Raw genomic sequence first — 19,049 nt, forward strand, 5'->3', positions numbered from 1 at the left:
ATGTGTCTGGATGAGGATCTATGGAGGGCTGGAAGAAATCTCACAGTCTGACAGCCACACCTATTTTTTAGTTTCCTTGAATTTAATAGTTCAATCATCCCACAGGCCTTTTGTTCAACCTTGGGGAAGCAGCCCCGGATCTCCTTCATCAAGGAACTTTGCAGAGCATTGTTTTATCTCAGTTCAGAACTGAGGAACATACAAATCCCAAAGGCTTCCCCCCATTAATGGTCTATTTGTCCAAAGATCTCAAAGTCCTTGGTGATTATGTGCCACCAGGTCTCTTTGAGAAGCAACATGGCTGGAGAGAAGCCCACCACAACCACAACAAAAGTACTCTCCATGGCACAACTGTCTCTTAAATAAGACCTAGGAGCTATGTGGATGAGGGCTGGTGATGCCTCCGGTTCCGTTTCTTCTTAATCTCTTGAACATGCTTCCATTTTGGACCGCCTTTGTTACGCTGCCGTTTCTTTTCCCTGTGCCACATCTGCTCACAGTACTCGTCCAGGCTGAAGCTGGGACTGCTAAGCAGCTGGAGATAATCTTTGTATCTCAGCCGGGACTCGGCTTGGAGATCTCGCGTCCGGCTGGGTTCTTCTTCCACTCTGTGACTGTTCTCCATCTGTCCGTTCTCGATGACGTTCAAGTTTAACTTCACGATGGTGTGGACAAAGGTGTGTTCCTGTGCCTTACAGTAATACGTCCCAGTGTCCTTCTTTTGCAAGCTACGGATTAGCAGCCCGTATTCTGTCTTGAAGACCCTTTCGTCGGGTTTTAACTGTTGGGCAGAAGAAGAAGAAAACACTATCAATTTTTATTTTATATTTTATAGAAAAGCAGTATATGTTATATGAACATTGGACCCAGAAAAAGGAAGAGATTTTTTCAACAAAATCTAACACATCACCTCTTTGTGAAGCTCTTTTCTACTCAGACTTAGTCCATATTGTTTTGTAGCTTCCATGTGTTATTTGTGATTACTCCACAAACAAAGTTTGTGATTATTATGATTCTGCAGCCTGTAAAGCTTTCCCTCATCTGTCCAGTTTCAAGTTCAAGTAAGATAATATATAAACATGACATGATCCTAAAAGAACATATCTGGGTGTTCCAATATGACTCCTGTGATACAAAGTCTGCACTTATTCTCATGATAGATAGGGAAAGAAGCAGAATTCTCAGCTGCAAAATGAAAAAGAAAATGTAATTGCTAGATACCCATAAACTGTGGATATATAAAGTAGAGAAACAATCTTCATGGTATGTTCTTGGACTATAATAGAAAGTTATTCTGGAATACATGTTCCATGTAAACTCATATAAACTTTTTTAGATTCTTTATTTCTAGATATCCCATTTCATGCATGAATGCCATTGGCCATTGTGGTATTCCAGATGTTTCTGAACCCATCATCCCTCATAATTGGCCAAGTGGATTATGGCTGCTTGGAGTTGTAGGCAAGCAACATCTGGAAGATGACAGTTTTTACACTCTTACATTTCCTAAGAACAGGAATGTAACAAGATGGTTAGCATGCCTAGAACTAAAAAGGATGGGTTGAAATTAGTCAAAAAATATCGATCAATGCAGGCCATGATGCTTGGAAGCAGTAATTCCAAAACAGATGGAGTATGGTTTTGATCTAAGAAGCTTGAAAAAAATAGATGGTAGAAAATTTAGATGGCAGAAAAATTAGATGGTGGAAAATTCTTAATGTCTGCAGTGGTAGAACTGACAAAAACATCTATTTGATTCGGTGTATGGATGAAACTCCTAGGCCATGCCAAGAGTGCCTTTGTCCAGGGGTCCCAACAGGCCAGATCAAGGAAGTTTTCAAGGAAGACCCTGTTGGTGCCACGGAGTCGAGACAACAGAAATGCTTTCTAATAATAGTGATTCTTAGAAGGGGCAGTCTATGAAGGGAGGCAGTTACTTCCAACTTCCATAGTGGCAATTCTAGGCTTTTTGTGGTCGTTCTTTTGTTAAATGCACCATTTGAAAAGCATGCTCTGGATTTATATTCAAATATTGTACAGGTCAAAATGCATTTTTTTCTTTTCTCCTGAAGAAAAACCAACTGGGTTTTCTGAGCTACTCTGGGTGTGGGCTTGTGTGGATGCCATCGAGTGGGTTGCATTCTCCAATCTGTTAGCAACTGAGTCTACATGGCATTAAAGGGTAAACCGCAGCCATCTTGTACAGATCTTGCAATCAATGTAGTACAATAAACATTTCCTGATGTTGAAGCCAGTATTGGTTTTCAGGCATTTTTACATGCAATTAATAATTATAGGATCTATTACAAATAACAACTGTTTGCATTAGTCTTTCACTGCTGATGAAAGGAACAATGGAGCCCTGCGGTCTAATATTATCGGACAGGTTCATTTGCACGACCCAGTTCCAATCTGCAGCTCTGATCCAGGTATCTGGAAACATAATGGATGGCATCAATCATCCCTAGCAATTTATTCCACAGTGGCTAAATACAAACCCACGAGAAGCCTCTTTCCTTCCTTCTAAGGCAAGGCCGTTTCATGGTGGCTCATCCCTTTATTGTACAATATGAATTCCACAGTTGCCTTTTGCCTTTTTGTTTATCTTCAACCTCTTTACCTTTCAGCTTTCCTGAGTGAGTCCAATTCCAGTTTTATAAGTGAGGAAGAAAATGATTTTCCTATTTTTTTCTCTGCACTGTGCCCATTTTTTTTGGAGGGGGGGCAGAGGGTAACTTTTCCATGCTTATGGCTTCATGCCATTTTATTCCTTGTGCAACTCCCATAAAATATATGTATTTCCTCTTTGCCTGTTCTGGATTGAATGAGAATACCCCCAAAAAATGTCTTCCTCTTTGCTCAGAAGATTTCTTTCAATACACTGAAATGACTTTACTTTAATCACTTTACTTAAAAAAAACCAAAAGAAAGATTAAGGATTTAAAATGGATATTTATTCTAACTGACAACTATTCCCATGGAACAAATATGTGTTGTTGTTTTTCTTTCATTTGTGAAGTTGAGACAACTTTATACTTTAACTTAACAGTTGGTCCAACTGTTTCCCCCAATATAAGTTTAAATGTTCTCCTCCTCTGATGAAGGCAGATGGCAAGGGTACATTCCTTTTTCTGCACTGCCTCCATCCCAGGATGTGAGAGATTGCTAATGTGGTGAGAAATATCCTGTGGAAATACTTCTGGAGCTTCTGATATTCCAGAGCAACAGTTGAAGGAAGCCCCGTCCAGCAGTTCTTACATTTCTGAAAGTAATCTTGGAACTGGACCAGAAGCGATGTGGTGGTCAGTCAAAAATATAGCTACAATGAATTCAAAATGGCTGCCCCAAAATTTCCCCTCAGTAGAGCAGAACAGATCTTAATATCTGATAATCTCATCTTGAGGACATGTTTGTGTTTTCCTTAAATGTTCCAACAGGTTGCTGCATGCAATCCGCCTCAGAAGATTCATAAGTCATTCTGGCCACTGGTCACTGCACATGAAAAGCTAAGAGTGAGGTATAGACTTGTCAGACAGGACCTCCTGATCTTTGGGATCTCCCATTGGGACTTCCTGGCTCACAATTCATGCATTCAGCCATTATATCCCAGGCAGGCTTTCTAAAGCATGTTTTCACTGAAGTAGAGATAAATCTGAAAGCATTCCCTGACATCATGTTCTTCTACTGCCACACTGAGGCCTACAGAATGAAAAGCAGAAATGGTGGAAGGCTGAGCTTGACCAAACAGCATGTAGCACAAATACTGGGAAATCTCAGGAATATGCTAATCATACAAAATAAATTGTCGGGTTAAATTTTAACTTTCAAAAATTCCTGGTACTGTCTTTAGCAGAATAAGAAGAGGGTTCAGATGAGTAAAGCAGAAGTAAAAATGGAACGCTGCCCACTTGATTTGTGTGCCTTTCTAGCAAACTTCGGAAGGAATAGATTTACAAAGCAAGGAGGATGACTTAATTGAATGTATTCCCAGTGGGCAGATCGTATGCTGTTCCTTTACACGAAAAATATGTGGACAAAATTCCCTCTTTCCCTCATCATTCATTCATTCTCTCTCACACACATTCCCTGAAAACTGAATAGCAAGACAGATGCATGAATCTGAATCACTGATTGCATCACAGATTTTAATGTAGATGTTTTAAAAAAAGGAGATTATGACCGAATACCAAGCTAGACATAAGTAGCAGGGAAGACTTCAGGATTTTGATTTCTCCTGCTTCTCATTTGTAATATGCTTTTCTACCGTGAAGTCCAGATCTATAAAACTACCAACAAATGGCCATCAATATCATCCAGTCATTTAGCAAATTTGCAGAAATGAGGAGGCCCTTTTGGTGGTGACAAAGGAACTTTGAAGTTGGAACTGGAGATTTAGAAATACCTGCCATGGTCCTATTTCCTTTCCTATTCCCCCAATGAATGAGTTGCAGAAGGGTTTTGGTTCAGTTTGCCATTATATTGCTAAGGATATTTTAATAAACTCTATTATTTTGTATTAATTATGTTTATGATGGATAACCATTTGTCTGAAGTGGTGTAGGGTTTCCTGCCTAAGCAGGGGGTTGGACTAGAAGACCTCCAAGGTCCCTTCCAACTCTGTTATTCTATTCTATTCTAATTATGGTTTTCTTTTCTTTTTTTTTTTTTGACTTTTTTATGTTACTCAAAGTCACTTAGTTGGTGAGTTGGGAAGCCATATAAATACATCAACTTTAAAATAAAATAAAATAAAATAAATGGAATATTATAATTTTATGATACTTCCGTTGCATTTTAAATTTTGTTGCTTCTGGGAAAAAATGAATGACAGCTAGCCTTGGGCCATAATGAAAAGTTATTCTAGAATAAATCTCTGTATTATCAATTAGATAAACCACTTTAAAATAACCAGCTTATTTAAAATCGTGACTTCTTTTAAATTAAGGAGTCACACCTATTGCAGATATCTTGCTGGAGAAGTTCTATATTTTCCCTCCCACAGTAAGGATGATTTTATTGTTCATTATGACACAGGCATGCATTCTCTTCCAGAGAACATTTTCCCTTTTCAGCCCAATCATTCCATTCAAAGAAAGAAAACACGCCGTCTTGTCATTGATTAACAGTCCTACAATTATTTGACCAAAACATATTTGACTGACAACTGCAAAGAAAAAACCATGAATGTCAAGATTAAGTAGAACTGCAGTGTTATCTCAGCCAATATTTGCAAGGACTTAGCTAAGAAAAACAGATTCAGAGATAGGATGTGGAAGGGGAAGCTCTAAAGAAGGATCTGGAGGAGAATGTCTTCTTTAAATCTGGAGTGGGGAGGCATTTGCTAAGGACCTGTAGGCCGGAAAGTGAGAAACAGCTGACACAAGGACAGAGACCCTTATCCATTGAACTTTGGATTCTTTTTTCTGCATGAATTAGGTTCACTTAATAATTAGGTCCTACAGGTTGCTCCAAGCAGATTCTTCTGAATGGCTAACATTCTAATTGGCGGGTACTTTTAAGGGTTGATCTTCTGCCTTTGACCATCATTCAGTCCTGATCCTTCTTAGATCAGTATAAAAGCTCTTTTTAGACCCAGTCTAGGGGTAGATCTCCAAGTATCCATTTCAGGGATTTTGCGCAAGTAACCACGCCAATTGAAAAGTTTGATTTTGGCTTTCATCAAATTATCTCTGAACTGAATCTCCTGATTGAACTCTTGCACACTTTACATGAAAGCAAAACAGTCCAGATGAAGGTAGTAAAAATGGCTTTTTCACTGTGATTATCTTGAGCTCCGACTTCTGATTCTCTCTCGTTCTAAAATACTAATACTTTCCAGATGGACTGAGCTTCTTATCATTAATTTTCTTTTGCAGCATTAGCTGGGAATTGTGAGAATTGAGATTCATTCTGAGATAACAAGATGACAAGATGGTCTGTTTATCATTGTAGTGATTTTTTTTTTTTTTTTACTCCAGCACTTATTTTTCTCGTCATTGTGATAGGAATATTTCTAACTGGTAAAGCAAATACCATATTGATACAGATTATTGTATTCTGTGTTCCTTATAAGGAAAGTATGAGTTGTATTCAAATTTGAGGTTTTCAGAAATACATGTCAAGAAAAGAAGGGAACCTGGATTTAGTGCCTGACTATCATCTATCATCTTCAATGACACGAAAAAATGACGCCTCTACCTCTCTCACTTTGAAGAGCAGTTCAATATTTTTGTCTTCCTTACTTCCTTTGGCATTTTTGTTTGCCCATAAATTTAGAATTCTTCCTTCCCTGTCCTCAGGCCTCTGGAGTTTCATAAACAGCAGGCATTTCATTTCTTGCTACCAGGTCTTCAATCTTTCATTCAGATGCTTAATTTATAACAGGTTTGGTGGATATAATAGATATACTAAAAAAAACTTTGATTAAATTCCAAACAGTGAAAAAAAAAAAACACCAAGGCACACAAAGCAACTCTACAAGATGTAGATTAAACAAACATTGTGGCTGGTAGATCAGATTCAGTCATAACTAGGACTGTGCAAACTTTTGAGGAGATGCAGCCTTAACAAAAGCTGTTGCTCTCACCCAAAACCTTCACCTAGTGAAGTAAAGCAGAGGTATTACTAACACCTCCCACAGTTCTAACAACGGCAAGAGGTCCTGTCTATGCCAAGAAATCTCTGCCAGTCTTCTGTCCGGCCAAAAGAAGCAGATGTTCAAAGCCGCTTCCAGGGGCAGAAATTCCTGGGGAAGGCTTTGAGCAATCTAATCTTCAGTCAAACTGTGCTGCGTCTTCCGTCTTTAGGCGAGAATTGCATCATTTCTGTGCATACAACGTCTCTCCAAAGCAAAGCCAAACCACTTTGTGCTGGCCCAGAAAAAGAAAGAGGGCTGCAGGAGGACATTCACTTAGGAGTATCTCTATTTCATCGAGTTGTGGACTATTTTGAAGTCTGTATAATCTATGCCTAACGAATGCAGTGGTTTTGTTGAACTTGGCTCTTAAAAAGTGAACATTTAAAGCATGCTCAGGACTGAGTTCAGTTCTACACATGAGCCAATGTGGTAGCATGGTTAGTGTTGGATGAAGATGGGGCCGACCTAGGTCGAGGCCACCCTTAGCTATGGAAACTCACTTGGGAAACTCAGCCCAGACACTTTAAGGTACCAGACTTATGACTGAGGACAATCTTCAGAAATTATGAAGGCGAAGATGCCCATGTTTAAAATTAGAATTCTCCCCATGCAGCTGCAAGAGAAATTATCTTTTACAAAACAGAAGATCTGGGAATGAAAGTATTTTGGGTGGAGGTCACGAGAATCACGATGGAAAAGTGTCAATTGTAACAGTGATGTATCAGCTTCCTACCAATTACAGAATCCTCGGGGAATATTCCACGGAGACAAGATAATGCATTAAATAACTCCCACCATTTCTGCTGAAATAGTCTTAACTCAAACTGAAAAATGCCAGACATTTTCAGTGAGACTTAATTATAGCTATCTGCATGTGAAACAAGCTGCAGATCTCTCTCACACACTCTTACATACAGGACTGAATCCACTTCTAACTAAAACTTGATCCCACCAAAACCAATGGGGAAAAGTCAGCCATGATCTGGGGTCTCCCATTCTGGGGATGGAGTCCCATCAATAAATCAGCTCTAAAAAAAATCCCATTTCCTGGCCTCATCCCAACCCTCTGCTTTGGCCACAGTGATATTTTGATGTTTCATCTAGGTGGCCCTTGATGAATGGAGGATAACATCGTGTCTTCTTGCCTTGAGAAATGTCCTGTGGTCTATACTGGTGCTGACACAAGCTGATCATCTCTTGACTTTAAATGCCACTGATGTCAATCAATCATCTTCATTTTCTTCATCTTCATAGCAATGACATAAGGAATCTTGTATTTTCCGAGCTTGGACTCATATTAATGACTGGGATATCCATTTAGAGCCATTCCGTCTTTCAATACAAATCAAAGCACCATTCAAGGGGATTGGATATTAGGGAGAAAGTATTAAGAGAGTATTTAAAAAAGACAGAAAGCAACAGATTAAAAGTGCACTAAGGGCTGGCAACTTCACTTGCCTTTGCGAATGGTTTATTTAGAAAGGACTTCGGTCTTTCTACTCCCAGAACCTGGAATCTCCATATTAACTCCATTCTCTTATCTATTTTGAGGTAAAAGGCTAAAAAGGTTACATTATGTGGAAATGTCAAAACAGGATATACACGTTTCCCTTTTATTTTATTTTCTGAATTTCATAAACTGATGAAGAAGTGAGCCAGAATGAAATTATATATAAATATTTGCCCTAAGTCAAAATAACCCAAACAATAGATAAATATTTCCTTTCTTAATGATAATATAAATAGATAACATTTGTACAGCAACTTATGTAACTTAAAACATTGTTGGTTTAGGACTTAAGACAGCAAAATTTCCATACCCAATCTCAAATCTCATGGGGTAACTTCTGATAACCTCAGCCTATTTTAACCATTGAGGGAGGGGGAAATACAGAAATAATACTTATGCCACTCTGTGTTCCTTGGAGGAAAAGAGAAAATAGAATCTCAGTAAGTAATGGAATGTAGTTTAGTATTATTATTAGTCCCACATTTTAAATGAAATATAGAAAGATTTAGAAATGGGGAGCTGCCAAAGTTCCTGGCAAAAATGATACCTGAATAAGGAAGTCCTTAATTCATAGCCTGAGCTTCCAAACCATTAAGAGACCTTCCTTATTCTTCACATGAAATCTTAACTGATTACTTAGGAAACCACCCGGTGGGGAAAAAGTCATCAGAGAAGAGTACGGAAAAACAAGAATATACAAGTTGCCATTTTAGGTGTAGGACCCATTCAATTTCTATGAAAGTATACTTTTTATTTTACTAATAAAATTTATATGGCCGCCCATCTCATGGGAAGTGGTTCTGGGCAGATATAACAATCCAACAAAACAATAAATACAAAACAATGGTTTTATATTTATGGCAATCTTGGGGAAAATTGGACTTGGGGTTGTAACTTAATGTAATTAAATTAAGCAACTTAATGTAACTTAAACTGCATCTAATATTTCTTTAAAGTGGCAAACGGCCTTTACCAAGAAGTGGGCAGAAGTTGGTTCTCATGCTTACGTGCCTTTGTATTTCACTGCAGAAAAGAACTTTATGATGATGACTAAATCATTGGATGAGGGTCCTAGGTATCTCAGCTGATTCCAGCTTCATGAGCGAATGATGTAAGGATGATACCCTAATTCCTTTCTCCTTCCTCTCCTCCGGGACTCTAGTACAAGCAGGAGAACAGCCTCAAAACCAAGAGACAAAACTGCTCGTTGGCTTGAGCATCCCTGAAATAAAAGTGATTCCTTCTCACTGCAGGGAGATGTCCTACACACACTCACACACACACACACACACACAGAGAGAGAGAGAGAGAGAGAGAGAGAGAGAGAGAGAGAGAGAGAGAGAGATGACCAAATGACATGGTGAAAGCGACCGGATCACCAGAGATCCTGTTTACTTCCACGCCCAGCTCTGCCTGGAAATGACCCTCCAAAATCTGACCTTTTGGGTGAAGGGGAGGAAAGACCCTGCAGAGCCAAAGGGCCGATCTGGAAGCTGCCCTCTCCTTCCTCTTAGGAAAGCAGATTTTGCACCCTGATGAGACACACCGAGGCCTCTATTTCTGGAGGGAGGCACGGAAGGCCTGGGAAAATGTTTCTGCACTGGAATTCCAGGAACAACTTGTCACTTGCTAAATGTGATTCACCTGGAGTTACCCAAAAGTGCTGGGATCGGGGCTGGGAGTAAGATGCAAATGGAAAAGCTACAATCCCTACTTTTTTGGAGGAAAGGGAAAAGTTGAAAAGAGACACAGAGAAAACTTTAATAAAATAAAAGAGGTTTGGCTGTGGCCAACTTATTTCTGACCAAATATGCAGCATCTATCTATTTCTATAATACAGTACATCCATAGATTGTTCTGTCTGTCTGTCTGTCTGTCTATCTATCTATCCATCTATCCACCCACCCACCCATTCATCTATTATCTATCCATCCATGATCCATCCATGATCCATCCATCCATCCATCCATCCATCCATCCATCCATCCATCCATCCATTCTTCCATCTCTCTCTCTCTCTCTCTCTCTCTCTCTCTCTCTCTCTCTCTCTCTCTCTCTCTCTCTCTCTCCAGTGATGGGTTGACCCCGGTTTGGACCAGTTCAATAGAACTGGTAGTAAAACTGGACGGAGGCTCCGCCCACCGCCCCTGACATCATCAGAACGCTTCTGCGCATGTGTGCGGCCCCATTGCGAACCGATAGTAAAGGTAAGTAGAACCCACCCCTGATCTCTCCCTATCTCTCTATTTCATGAGCTCAATCAGTTATGCTGAATCTAATACTGACAAATTCTATCAGCCCCAGTTTTTTGACCAATGAATATGCAGTTTTCGCTTGAGGGAAAGCCAGCCTCACCTCTTCTCGGTGCTCTTCTCCAGAACGCTGAATAAACCACCTGATGGAAGCTTGCTGTGACTTTGGGACACATTCCAGAAACGTTGAGTTAAATTCAATGCCGAAAATCACCTTTTCGTCCCCGGTTTCAAGACTAAGGCCTGAAAAGCAAACACGGGAGAGGGGATTAACCCTGCCCTGATGTCTTTAAGAACGGGGAAACACGACTGATGTGGAGCAGATGGCAGAACAGCACATAAGCTGTTAAATAAAGCAAACGGTGTGGAATGGCACGCAAACGTTCGAATTAATGTGAGCCATTTCTAACCATGCCCTTCTTCTCTGACTTAGCCCCTTCCTGTCGTCTCCCTCACTGGGAAAGAAGAATTTGATCGATATTCTTTTGTTCGGAAATTGCTTTCAATGAGGCGTAAGACAAGGACGTCAAAGTGGCCCTTCCAAGTCTTTAATTCATTCTTCCTGGAATAACCTATGAACCGGAACCCAATTATTATTTCATTATTATATTTTCCAGTTCATGGAATGCACGTCACCATGATGACCCCCATACAAAAATAAATACATTAACCAAAAAGTGTTCTGGGAAAGAAGAACACACGAGAGAGAGAAAAATATGAATTTGTGGAAAGACCTTTCGGGCTACAGAGTAACCTTTAATCGCTTGGATCTCCAGAGCATTCAGAAGTACTGGAATAATTCTGCTATGAAGGTATCTACATGAATATTTTCAAGGACAGGATAGAAACAATGGACACAATGAACGACACTTTTGTGGTTATGGGGAAAATAAAGCGAAGTTGGGTGCAACAGGAAACTTAAAAAAAATATCGTCCTGTATTTGCTGCTAGAGACAGGCTCACATGCTGGCAATTCAATTCTTTCCAAGATTTATTTTGTGTCATCTCCATCAGCCTACATCCTTGCCTCGTTACAAGACAAATAAAATCTGTTCCTTCCGGAAATTTTCTTTTGACGTCTTCGCTGGGGCAGCTCTTCTCCCCACAGAACAAAAGCAGAGGAACTCTCGTTTTCATTAATGCTGACCGCACTCAAGCCCTGCACATAGCTTTGGAATCGCACACACAACAGGATTAATATGAAAACAACTGTGCAGTAATTGAAACCCTGAATTAGATACTCATTTCTTTTAAGGAAAAAAATACTGTTTTGCTTCAGTGGTTTCACCCTCCCCCACAACTCCTCTAAGAAAGGAAAATAAATATTCTGAACTGAACATTTTACATTCTATGTTCTGTTGTTACAGAAATCTCAGCCTAACCACAAGGCTGACTCTAGATAATGCCTCTTGCCAGACCTGTTGCCAGGGAGCCAGCTCGTCTGGCAGGAGCATCAACAGCTACATTTGTGGGAGACAGTAAGCTCTTGTTGAAAAGGAGATGGCTTAATTAGCAGGGAAGAATTAGAAGGAATCCTGGATTGCTTGCTAATTGGAGCGAGTATTTCAGAATTTGGTCCAAGAGTCGCTGTGCAAAAATAAGTAAGAAAATGTAAGAAGAGTATTTGATGATTTTGCTTCAGGAAACTCTCCTCATTTGGCTCCCTCACTGCAAGTCTTCCCACATTCTTGTAGACACAATATTTTTCCATTTGAGTTCCAGAAGGACTTTTTTCATCTCTTGATGGCTGCTGCTGATAGCTAAAGAGTAAGTTCCAGTATTCAGAAAGAATAACAATACGCCAGCCACCTTTGGTTATGGAATATTGGCACCGATTTGTACACTTAAGCTTCTGCACCAGGGACAAATTCCTTGTGCGTCCGATTACATTTGGCCCATAAAGAGTTTCTGCTCTGCTCTACTCTACCCTGAGCTGAATATCCCCCTTTATTCTACTCTATCCTATGGAATGGGCAACCTCATTCCATAGAGGTTGCTCTATTCATCACAGAATAACAAGAGTCAAGAATACAATTCTCAGCATCTAAAACAGACCAAGGCATCCCTCGGAGACAGAAAGGAGCACCATGAGTTTTTCAAACAAAACAACCAAAAACCAGCCATCACTTTTGGTTGGGTTAAGGTTGCCAGCTTCTCAACTGAAATGAGAAGAACCCAATACTTACTGTCTTCAACGTCCCAGCACTGGGTAATTGGGTCTCCGTATTTCACATCTTGCCTCCTTGCACGCCTAGAAAAGGAACAAATACATTGCTTATGAACGAATTGTTGCCCAAATGGCAATTTCAGATGGAATTCTCATGTTCTTGGTTGCCAAGGCTGGTAGGTACATTATATTTCAGGAAGACAATTCATGGACTGAACCAAAGTAGGGAGATTCATTGGCCATGCATGTTGGGGACGGGAATAAGATGCAAATAATGAGGCTGAAGAAGATTACAAGTGCTTGGTACTTTAAGATCTTTAAACTTGTCCCTGTTGCAACTTTCTTGACTCTTCAACTCCAGGACTGCTTTCAAGCAAAGAAAGAATTGCCAAGATATCTTGCCATGAAACCTGAGATTACATCAAATGAGTGATCAAAAACTATCCTTTCTGTCTAATTGTTAAGGTTTCAGAGATACTTTCTTCTAAATGTGAATAGGAAACTACGGACCCTGTAGAGAACTTAGTAGAGAAAATGATAGTAGACATCAATGGAGAAAGAGGGAAGGAGGAGTCTAATATGCTCCTTGGGATATGTGCCTCATCATGATCATGGTTCAAGGAAGAAGCTACCGTTGACAGCTCAGAAGGGCAGATGCCTTACCTTTTGGAAGTTGGGGTGTATCTGGAGCAGGAATTTCCATCCCAAGCACAATATGGGTCTCTGGCAAGGCAGCAATCAGCACACGCCTTCCCATATGTGTGGCATCTGTGCAAGGAAAGCTGAGCCAGCCCATCTCTGGAACCAATGTACAATTGTTGCTACAAATCAGACAAGGCAAACAAATGAGAAACAACTTCACGTTGATTTATAGCATTAAAATACTTTTTTAAAAAAATCTGCTATTGTAGAAATATGTCCACCAATATTAGGGTTTATAGAGCATGGAACAGACCATTCCATGAAGCAGTCTCTTTCCACATAGTTAAATCAATTTGCTTTAACTAGGTTCATTGGCTCACAATACACAATATTTTCTGCAACCATGTTGTTATAAAGATAAGCAGAAAACCCTGGTATTTTTCCCCCCTGAGACTTTCAACTCTTTCTTTTGCTGCAGTTCACCTGTTTAACATCATGGCATCACTTCCAATTATTTAGATTTGGCCTCAAGTCTGCTTTGAAAATCCAGGGGCAATAACAGTAAAAAAAAATACAACACTGGCAGAAATCTACAGGAGCCATACGCAGAGAAACAAACTGATTAAGTAGCAAAGCCCAGACCACTTTATCTTCTAATTAATGAACACAAGTTTCCAAAAGAGTTGAGATTTTCATGGCTCTTTAAGTCTTGAAATTGAAGGTGTATGGACTTCCTCAGCATGCTGGCTGGGGAATTCTGGGAGTTGAAGTCCATCCATCTAAAAGTTAAGAAACCCTGCTTTAAATATCTTTGAAGATTAGGTTTGAATGCACAGGGTTGGATTTGCGGAACACAATTACTGATAATGATGTATCAGTGTGACAAATAGGTTCTATAGGCATAAAAGCTGTCATCAAGGAAGAATCAAAGTAATATGTATGCCGCATCTTCTTTATTTGTTCCCTCTTTTACTGTTCTTCTGTCAATATGCAATGAATGTAGAGTGTTCATGTGGAATGTGGAAATGGATTTCAAATCAAAAGGAGTAATTTTGACAGGAAGGACCGGAAAAGGTAAGATTAGGGGGAAAAAACCGGGAGCAAATATTAAATCATAAAATATTAAGACATGGGCTTTAAAAAAGCCACTTATCAAGGGCTAAAATTACTACTTGCGAATTACCTGCTTTGGAGACATTTCCATGGTCAAGACAGGTGATGGATGCTGCAAAGCAAATGAACAAACGAAAGTGAAGGCAGGGTCAACATTGCTTGCCTTTATCTGGAGGAAAAGATGTTATCAGGGAGTGATATATTTCTCACATCACCCAAAAACACCAAGTTGAATCGAAGCCTTTTTGAGAAATCAATTATCTTCAGGTCTAACTTGGAATATCAGAATGGAATTCCGGGCTTATATAATCCTGTAAACGAAGGTTATTTGATGGGGGAAACACTCCAGGGCAGTCTTGAGTTTTTGAAGTTGCTTCCTGGATTTGAGTTTTCCATAACTAAGAACTCTTCCTGGGAGACTTCAGGAAGAACGTATTAATTGCTTCCATTCGAATTGATCAATCTTTGGGTGGTCAAATAAATCTTTTGCCTGAAGCAAGCAATGTGGGCTACAATATTCCTTGAGTGAGGAAATCCCTCTCCTCTGTCAATCACGTGTTCTTGGAAATACCTACATCAAATTAAATAACCCTCAGACGGGTTAATAAAAATATACAGGACCTACAGTGATTTTCCCCTTCTATTTTTTTTCTGTAAGAAAAAAAGAAGAAGAAAAGAAACGAAGTACATAAAGTAGAAGGACATCTGTTGAGCTAATAGCTCTTTTTGGTATTAAATCCGATACTACAAATATGCAACAAATTGGTACATGCTTAATAATTCCAGATTACTTGGCAGCTGATTGGCGAGTCTTGATTTTTTTCAACGTGATATAGTTATAATTGGTCTCTGTGGCAGCCAAAAGATGATATAGGGAGGAGGCTTAAAACAAGAATCATCACATCTACTTAACATCATAAAAAAAGCATACGGGGAGATTAATTTCTTTTTTTAAAAAAAGTTTTTTCCCTGTGAAATGATTATTTTGCAATAATAGCTCATCGTATCTGAACAGCCTGAAGGTGTCCATGAAGAGAACAAGGGAGCTTGCCTGGAAGAAGATTTCATTCTGAGGGTTGGTACTACTAATGCGTGTGACCATATCACAAAAAATCTTATTACATCATTGTTATTGGCAGGAGAGCTGCTTAATTAGCAGCCTCAAGATTTGGAACAGGGACACAGCAGCATAGCAAGTGAGTTTGCTAAGATGACCAGAATGATTTTCCTACCCTTGAAGTGATTGCAGACTTTTACTCCACCAGGATTGAGCTCAGATTTCACTCTTCCTGCTTTTCCTCCCTCTTAGTACATAAAAAAGGCATACTATTTATGTTGCTGTTACTGAAGTCTTTATAAGATATAAATATATCTTAGCTGCCCAGAGTCACTGGACAGCAAATAAATTTCATAATAAAATAAAAAGCAAATACCTTACTAATTATTCCCTTAGTGTAAAAAGATAAGTTTGCTTTTTGGAGACTTACCTTGAATACTTGTAGTTCTTCCAGGATCACCTCTTCCATGTCCCATTTTTCTTTGGTGATGCTCAAAACTTTCAGCACAGTTCCAGTATCTGAAATCGAAAACATTCAGCTGAAAAAAAATCTATCACGAAGTTTCCCCACTCTGGAAACTCTTCTTTCGTCAACACTTTCCTGTAAACAGAAGCCTTGTACCTCCAGTCTTCTCCCAGTACTTTTTAGCTAAATCCACACCATATAAATGTCTCTTTTTATTTCTTCTCTGATCACTAGTTGCTGCTGCTGTTGAATACCAAGAGAGAACATGTTATGAGGCCAAGGGATAAAGCTAATTTGTTGCTTATGTATGGCCACAGCCTACAGGGGTGGGTCCTCTCAAGAGAAGAGGGGAAGAGCCTCATCCAAGGGAAAGCTGGTTGGTCTTGTGTTCAGAGACAGGATTATTTGTATTGGTTGTTGTGAGCTGCCTAATAAGACCAGGTGAGATAGGCGACCATATACCGTATTTTTCGGAGTATAAGATGCTCCGGACTATAAGACGCACCTACCTTTTTTGGTAAGGAAAAGAAGAAAAAGAAATCTGCCTCTGCCTCCCGGCAATTTTGCCTTCTTGCAGCAAACAGCAAACAGCCTGTTTTACTTTCATTTTCATTTTCAGCATAGCTTGATTAGCACAAGGAAAAAAAAAAATCTGCTCCCAGCAATTTACCTCCTTGCAGCAAGCATCAGAGGCTCACGCAGCAATAGGCCATGGCAATCCCTGCAGCCTGAAACAGCTGAGAGTAGGGAGGCCGATCCAAGGACAATCAACTTGTGTTAATTAGGCTGTGCTGAAGCTGAAACGGGCTGTTTCTCCTTGCTCCTTGCTGCAAGGAGGTAAATTGCTGGGAGGCAGAGGCCAAAGGGTGGGGGCCAGCGGGTGGGCGGGGCTACATTAAATGTATAAGACGCACCCAAATTTTCATCCCCTTTTCGGGGGAAAAAGATGCATCTTATACTCCGAAAAATATGGTATATTATTTAAATAAATAAGGTATAAGAGATTTTAATCATGGCTGTACTCTAAACAAGTCACAGGCCGTGTCTTTGGCCTTGTGCTTCTAGGAGCAATGCCGAAGCACAAGGCCGAAGACACCAGCCTGAAGATAATGAATGAGACTTTGTTGAAACGTCGCCAAGGTACTTCCAATTTTACGCGGGAGAAAACCCGAATAAGTCGTAGGTTTTTGTGTGTATATTTTTCTTCAACCGGGTATTTCCTATGTAAACCAAGTTTCTCAATTTGCAGCCATAGCTCAGTGGATGTGATTTCGTAGGAAATACCCGGTTGAAGAAAAATATACATACATACATACATACATATGTCTGTCTGTCTGTCTGTTATCAGTTGAATTAGCTCTCAGCAACTCCTTTGACGTAATGTTGTGTCGGAAGGATCTTAAGAAGGGAGAGGAAGAGATGCTGCCTAGGGAAGGATCAGAGAAAATGCCGAGGAGCCCACAGCTGCTTAACAGGCAAAGAAAGAAAGTTAGGAAGGACCCGGCCTAACATATCAGACTATTAAAAGTGACGGTGGGAGACTTGTATTCTCAGACTTGCAAGATTCTGATAATAAAGCCTGACAATAAGGTAGAATTAGATCATCTGGTGATGTTTCCTGTCTGGTTTAACTGGGAGGGCTGACATTTTATTACCGTTCTATTCTCCTATACATGGAAGAAATTAATAAATGATCACATATACTCCCCTAAAATGTTATATAAGGTTGTGTACTAAGCAATCTTTTCATGTGCCGCCTTCAGAGCTCATGCAGTTTTCTGCCACGGACAAGGCCTTTGAGCATGGACTCAGCACTAGAAACTTTTCCTGATCATTCAAAAAAAAAAAAAAAAAGAAAAAAGAAAAAAGAAAGAAAATCAGTTTGGTTCCCATGCACCCCAAAAGCCCTCCAGGTACATTGTCAGTGGATTATGCAAATGAGCAGCATGCAACAATGCCAATTCCGCTGCCATGAATTGTGAATTATTTCCTACATTTCCCCCTGGCCTGCACTGTGTGCATGTGGAACTTTTCATATGGCAGTGATTGAACAAACAAAAGATCCTGAAATGAAATGACTGAGGACCAAAGTTGAAGGAAAGAAGCATCTTTGAACTTAACAGCAGACGTTGCTTCAAGCTTCTCCTTTGATTAAACTGACTGCCCCATATGCTAATTTCACTAAATTTAAACCTCATGATGAAGGTAATTATACCGTTAGTATTAATCTTTGTTAAGAGAAGAATGATTGAGAGATAAATAGTTTCCAGTAAACTGACCACATTCAATTTCCTACTTTGGTCAAATTCTTTCCAATGTGCTAAAATTTCGTGCAGTATCGCTTAATCTGAAGGAAAGGAAGACGACTCTTGTATGAGTAAACCAAATTCTGAAGGTTGAAAAAATAAGCTGAGTCTCATCTATTCACCACATTTTCGAGGCGAAGGGGGTGTCTGGTTACGTGCCGTCTGAGGAGGACTGAAGAGGAGCTCTTGAAACATGGCATAACTGGGACAAATGTGGAAAGATTGGCTATCCTCAGGTCCCAAATGTAAATTGAGGGTTACCTCTACAATGTGGCTCTGAAATCAAGCCTGGTGTAGTGGCATTGCAAAAGACCATTGTATTTAGAGGAGCGTAGTGACATCTCTTGACTTCTCCTTCATATCACGAAGATTCTAGAAGTGTAGAGTTCATTCTGAATTATGATCGTGTTTAACTTGCTTGTCCCAAAGGTGCTTTTTTTTTTCCAAGAGGCAACTGGACTCTCTGGTTTTTCTCTGAAGACGTTTTGCTTCTCATCCAAGAAGCTTCTTCAGCTCTTGAGCTGAGCTTCTACAGAGCTGAAGAAGCTTCTTGGATGAGAAACAAAACATCTTCAAGAAAGTCTAGTTGCCTCTTGAAAAAGCACCTTTGGGACAACCAGGACCTGGATGGCTGAGAAGCTCCATAGATGTTTAACTTGCTTGCTTTTTTGATGCATGAAGAAAAGGAAGGAATCTTCACATAGCTCTAAGAGGTCTTCAGGATCATTTAGGTTGACATGTTTCCCAGGGTCTCATTTACATCTCAGGCTTCTGTGAGTTTGCGTGAGAAACAGATGCACCATCTAGCCAAGTTCAGGTCTTGGTGCCATAGAAACCAGGCATAGTTGTGATCCCGGCTTTTGCTAAGACCCGGTGTTGCCCGTTGAGCTGCAAGCTTC

General features: G+C 39.9%; 1 protein-coding gene across 1 annotated transcript in view; it reads right to left on the reverse strand.

The window, feature by feature from the left end:
* Positions 1-376: 376 nt before the first annotated feature.
* Positions 377-19,049, reverse strand: part of SEMA3D (semaphorin 3D) — a 114,106-nt gene continuing 95,433 nt past the window's right edge. The window contains exons 14-19 of the mRNA XM_070947741.1: positions 15,809-15,897; positions 14,392-14,433; positions 13,230-13,387; positions 12,586-12,650; positions 10,503-10,642; positions 377-781 (exon numbers count right to left, since the gene is read on the reverse strand). Coding sequence (XP_070803842.1) covers positions 377-781; positions 10,503-10,642; positions 12,586-12,650; positions 13,230-13,387; positions 14,392-14,433; positions 15,809-15,897 — 899 coding nt within the window. The remainder of the gene's footprint in view (positions 782-10,502; positions 10,643-12,585; positions 12,651-13,229; positions 13,388-14,391; positions 14,434-15,808; positions 15,898-19,049) is intronic.

Source organism: Pituophis catenifer, unplaced genomic scaffold (genome assembly GCF_029215685.1).
Source record: "Pituophis catenifer annectens isolate HBS135680 unplaced genomic scaffold, rPitCat1.0.hap2 SCAF_7, whole genome shotgun sequence".
In the NCBI taxonomy this organism is placed as follows: domain Eukaryota; kingdom Metazoa; phylum Chordata; class Lepidosauria; order Squamata; family Colubridae; genus Pituophis; species Pituophis catenifer.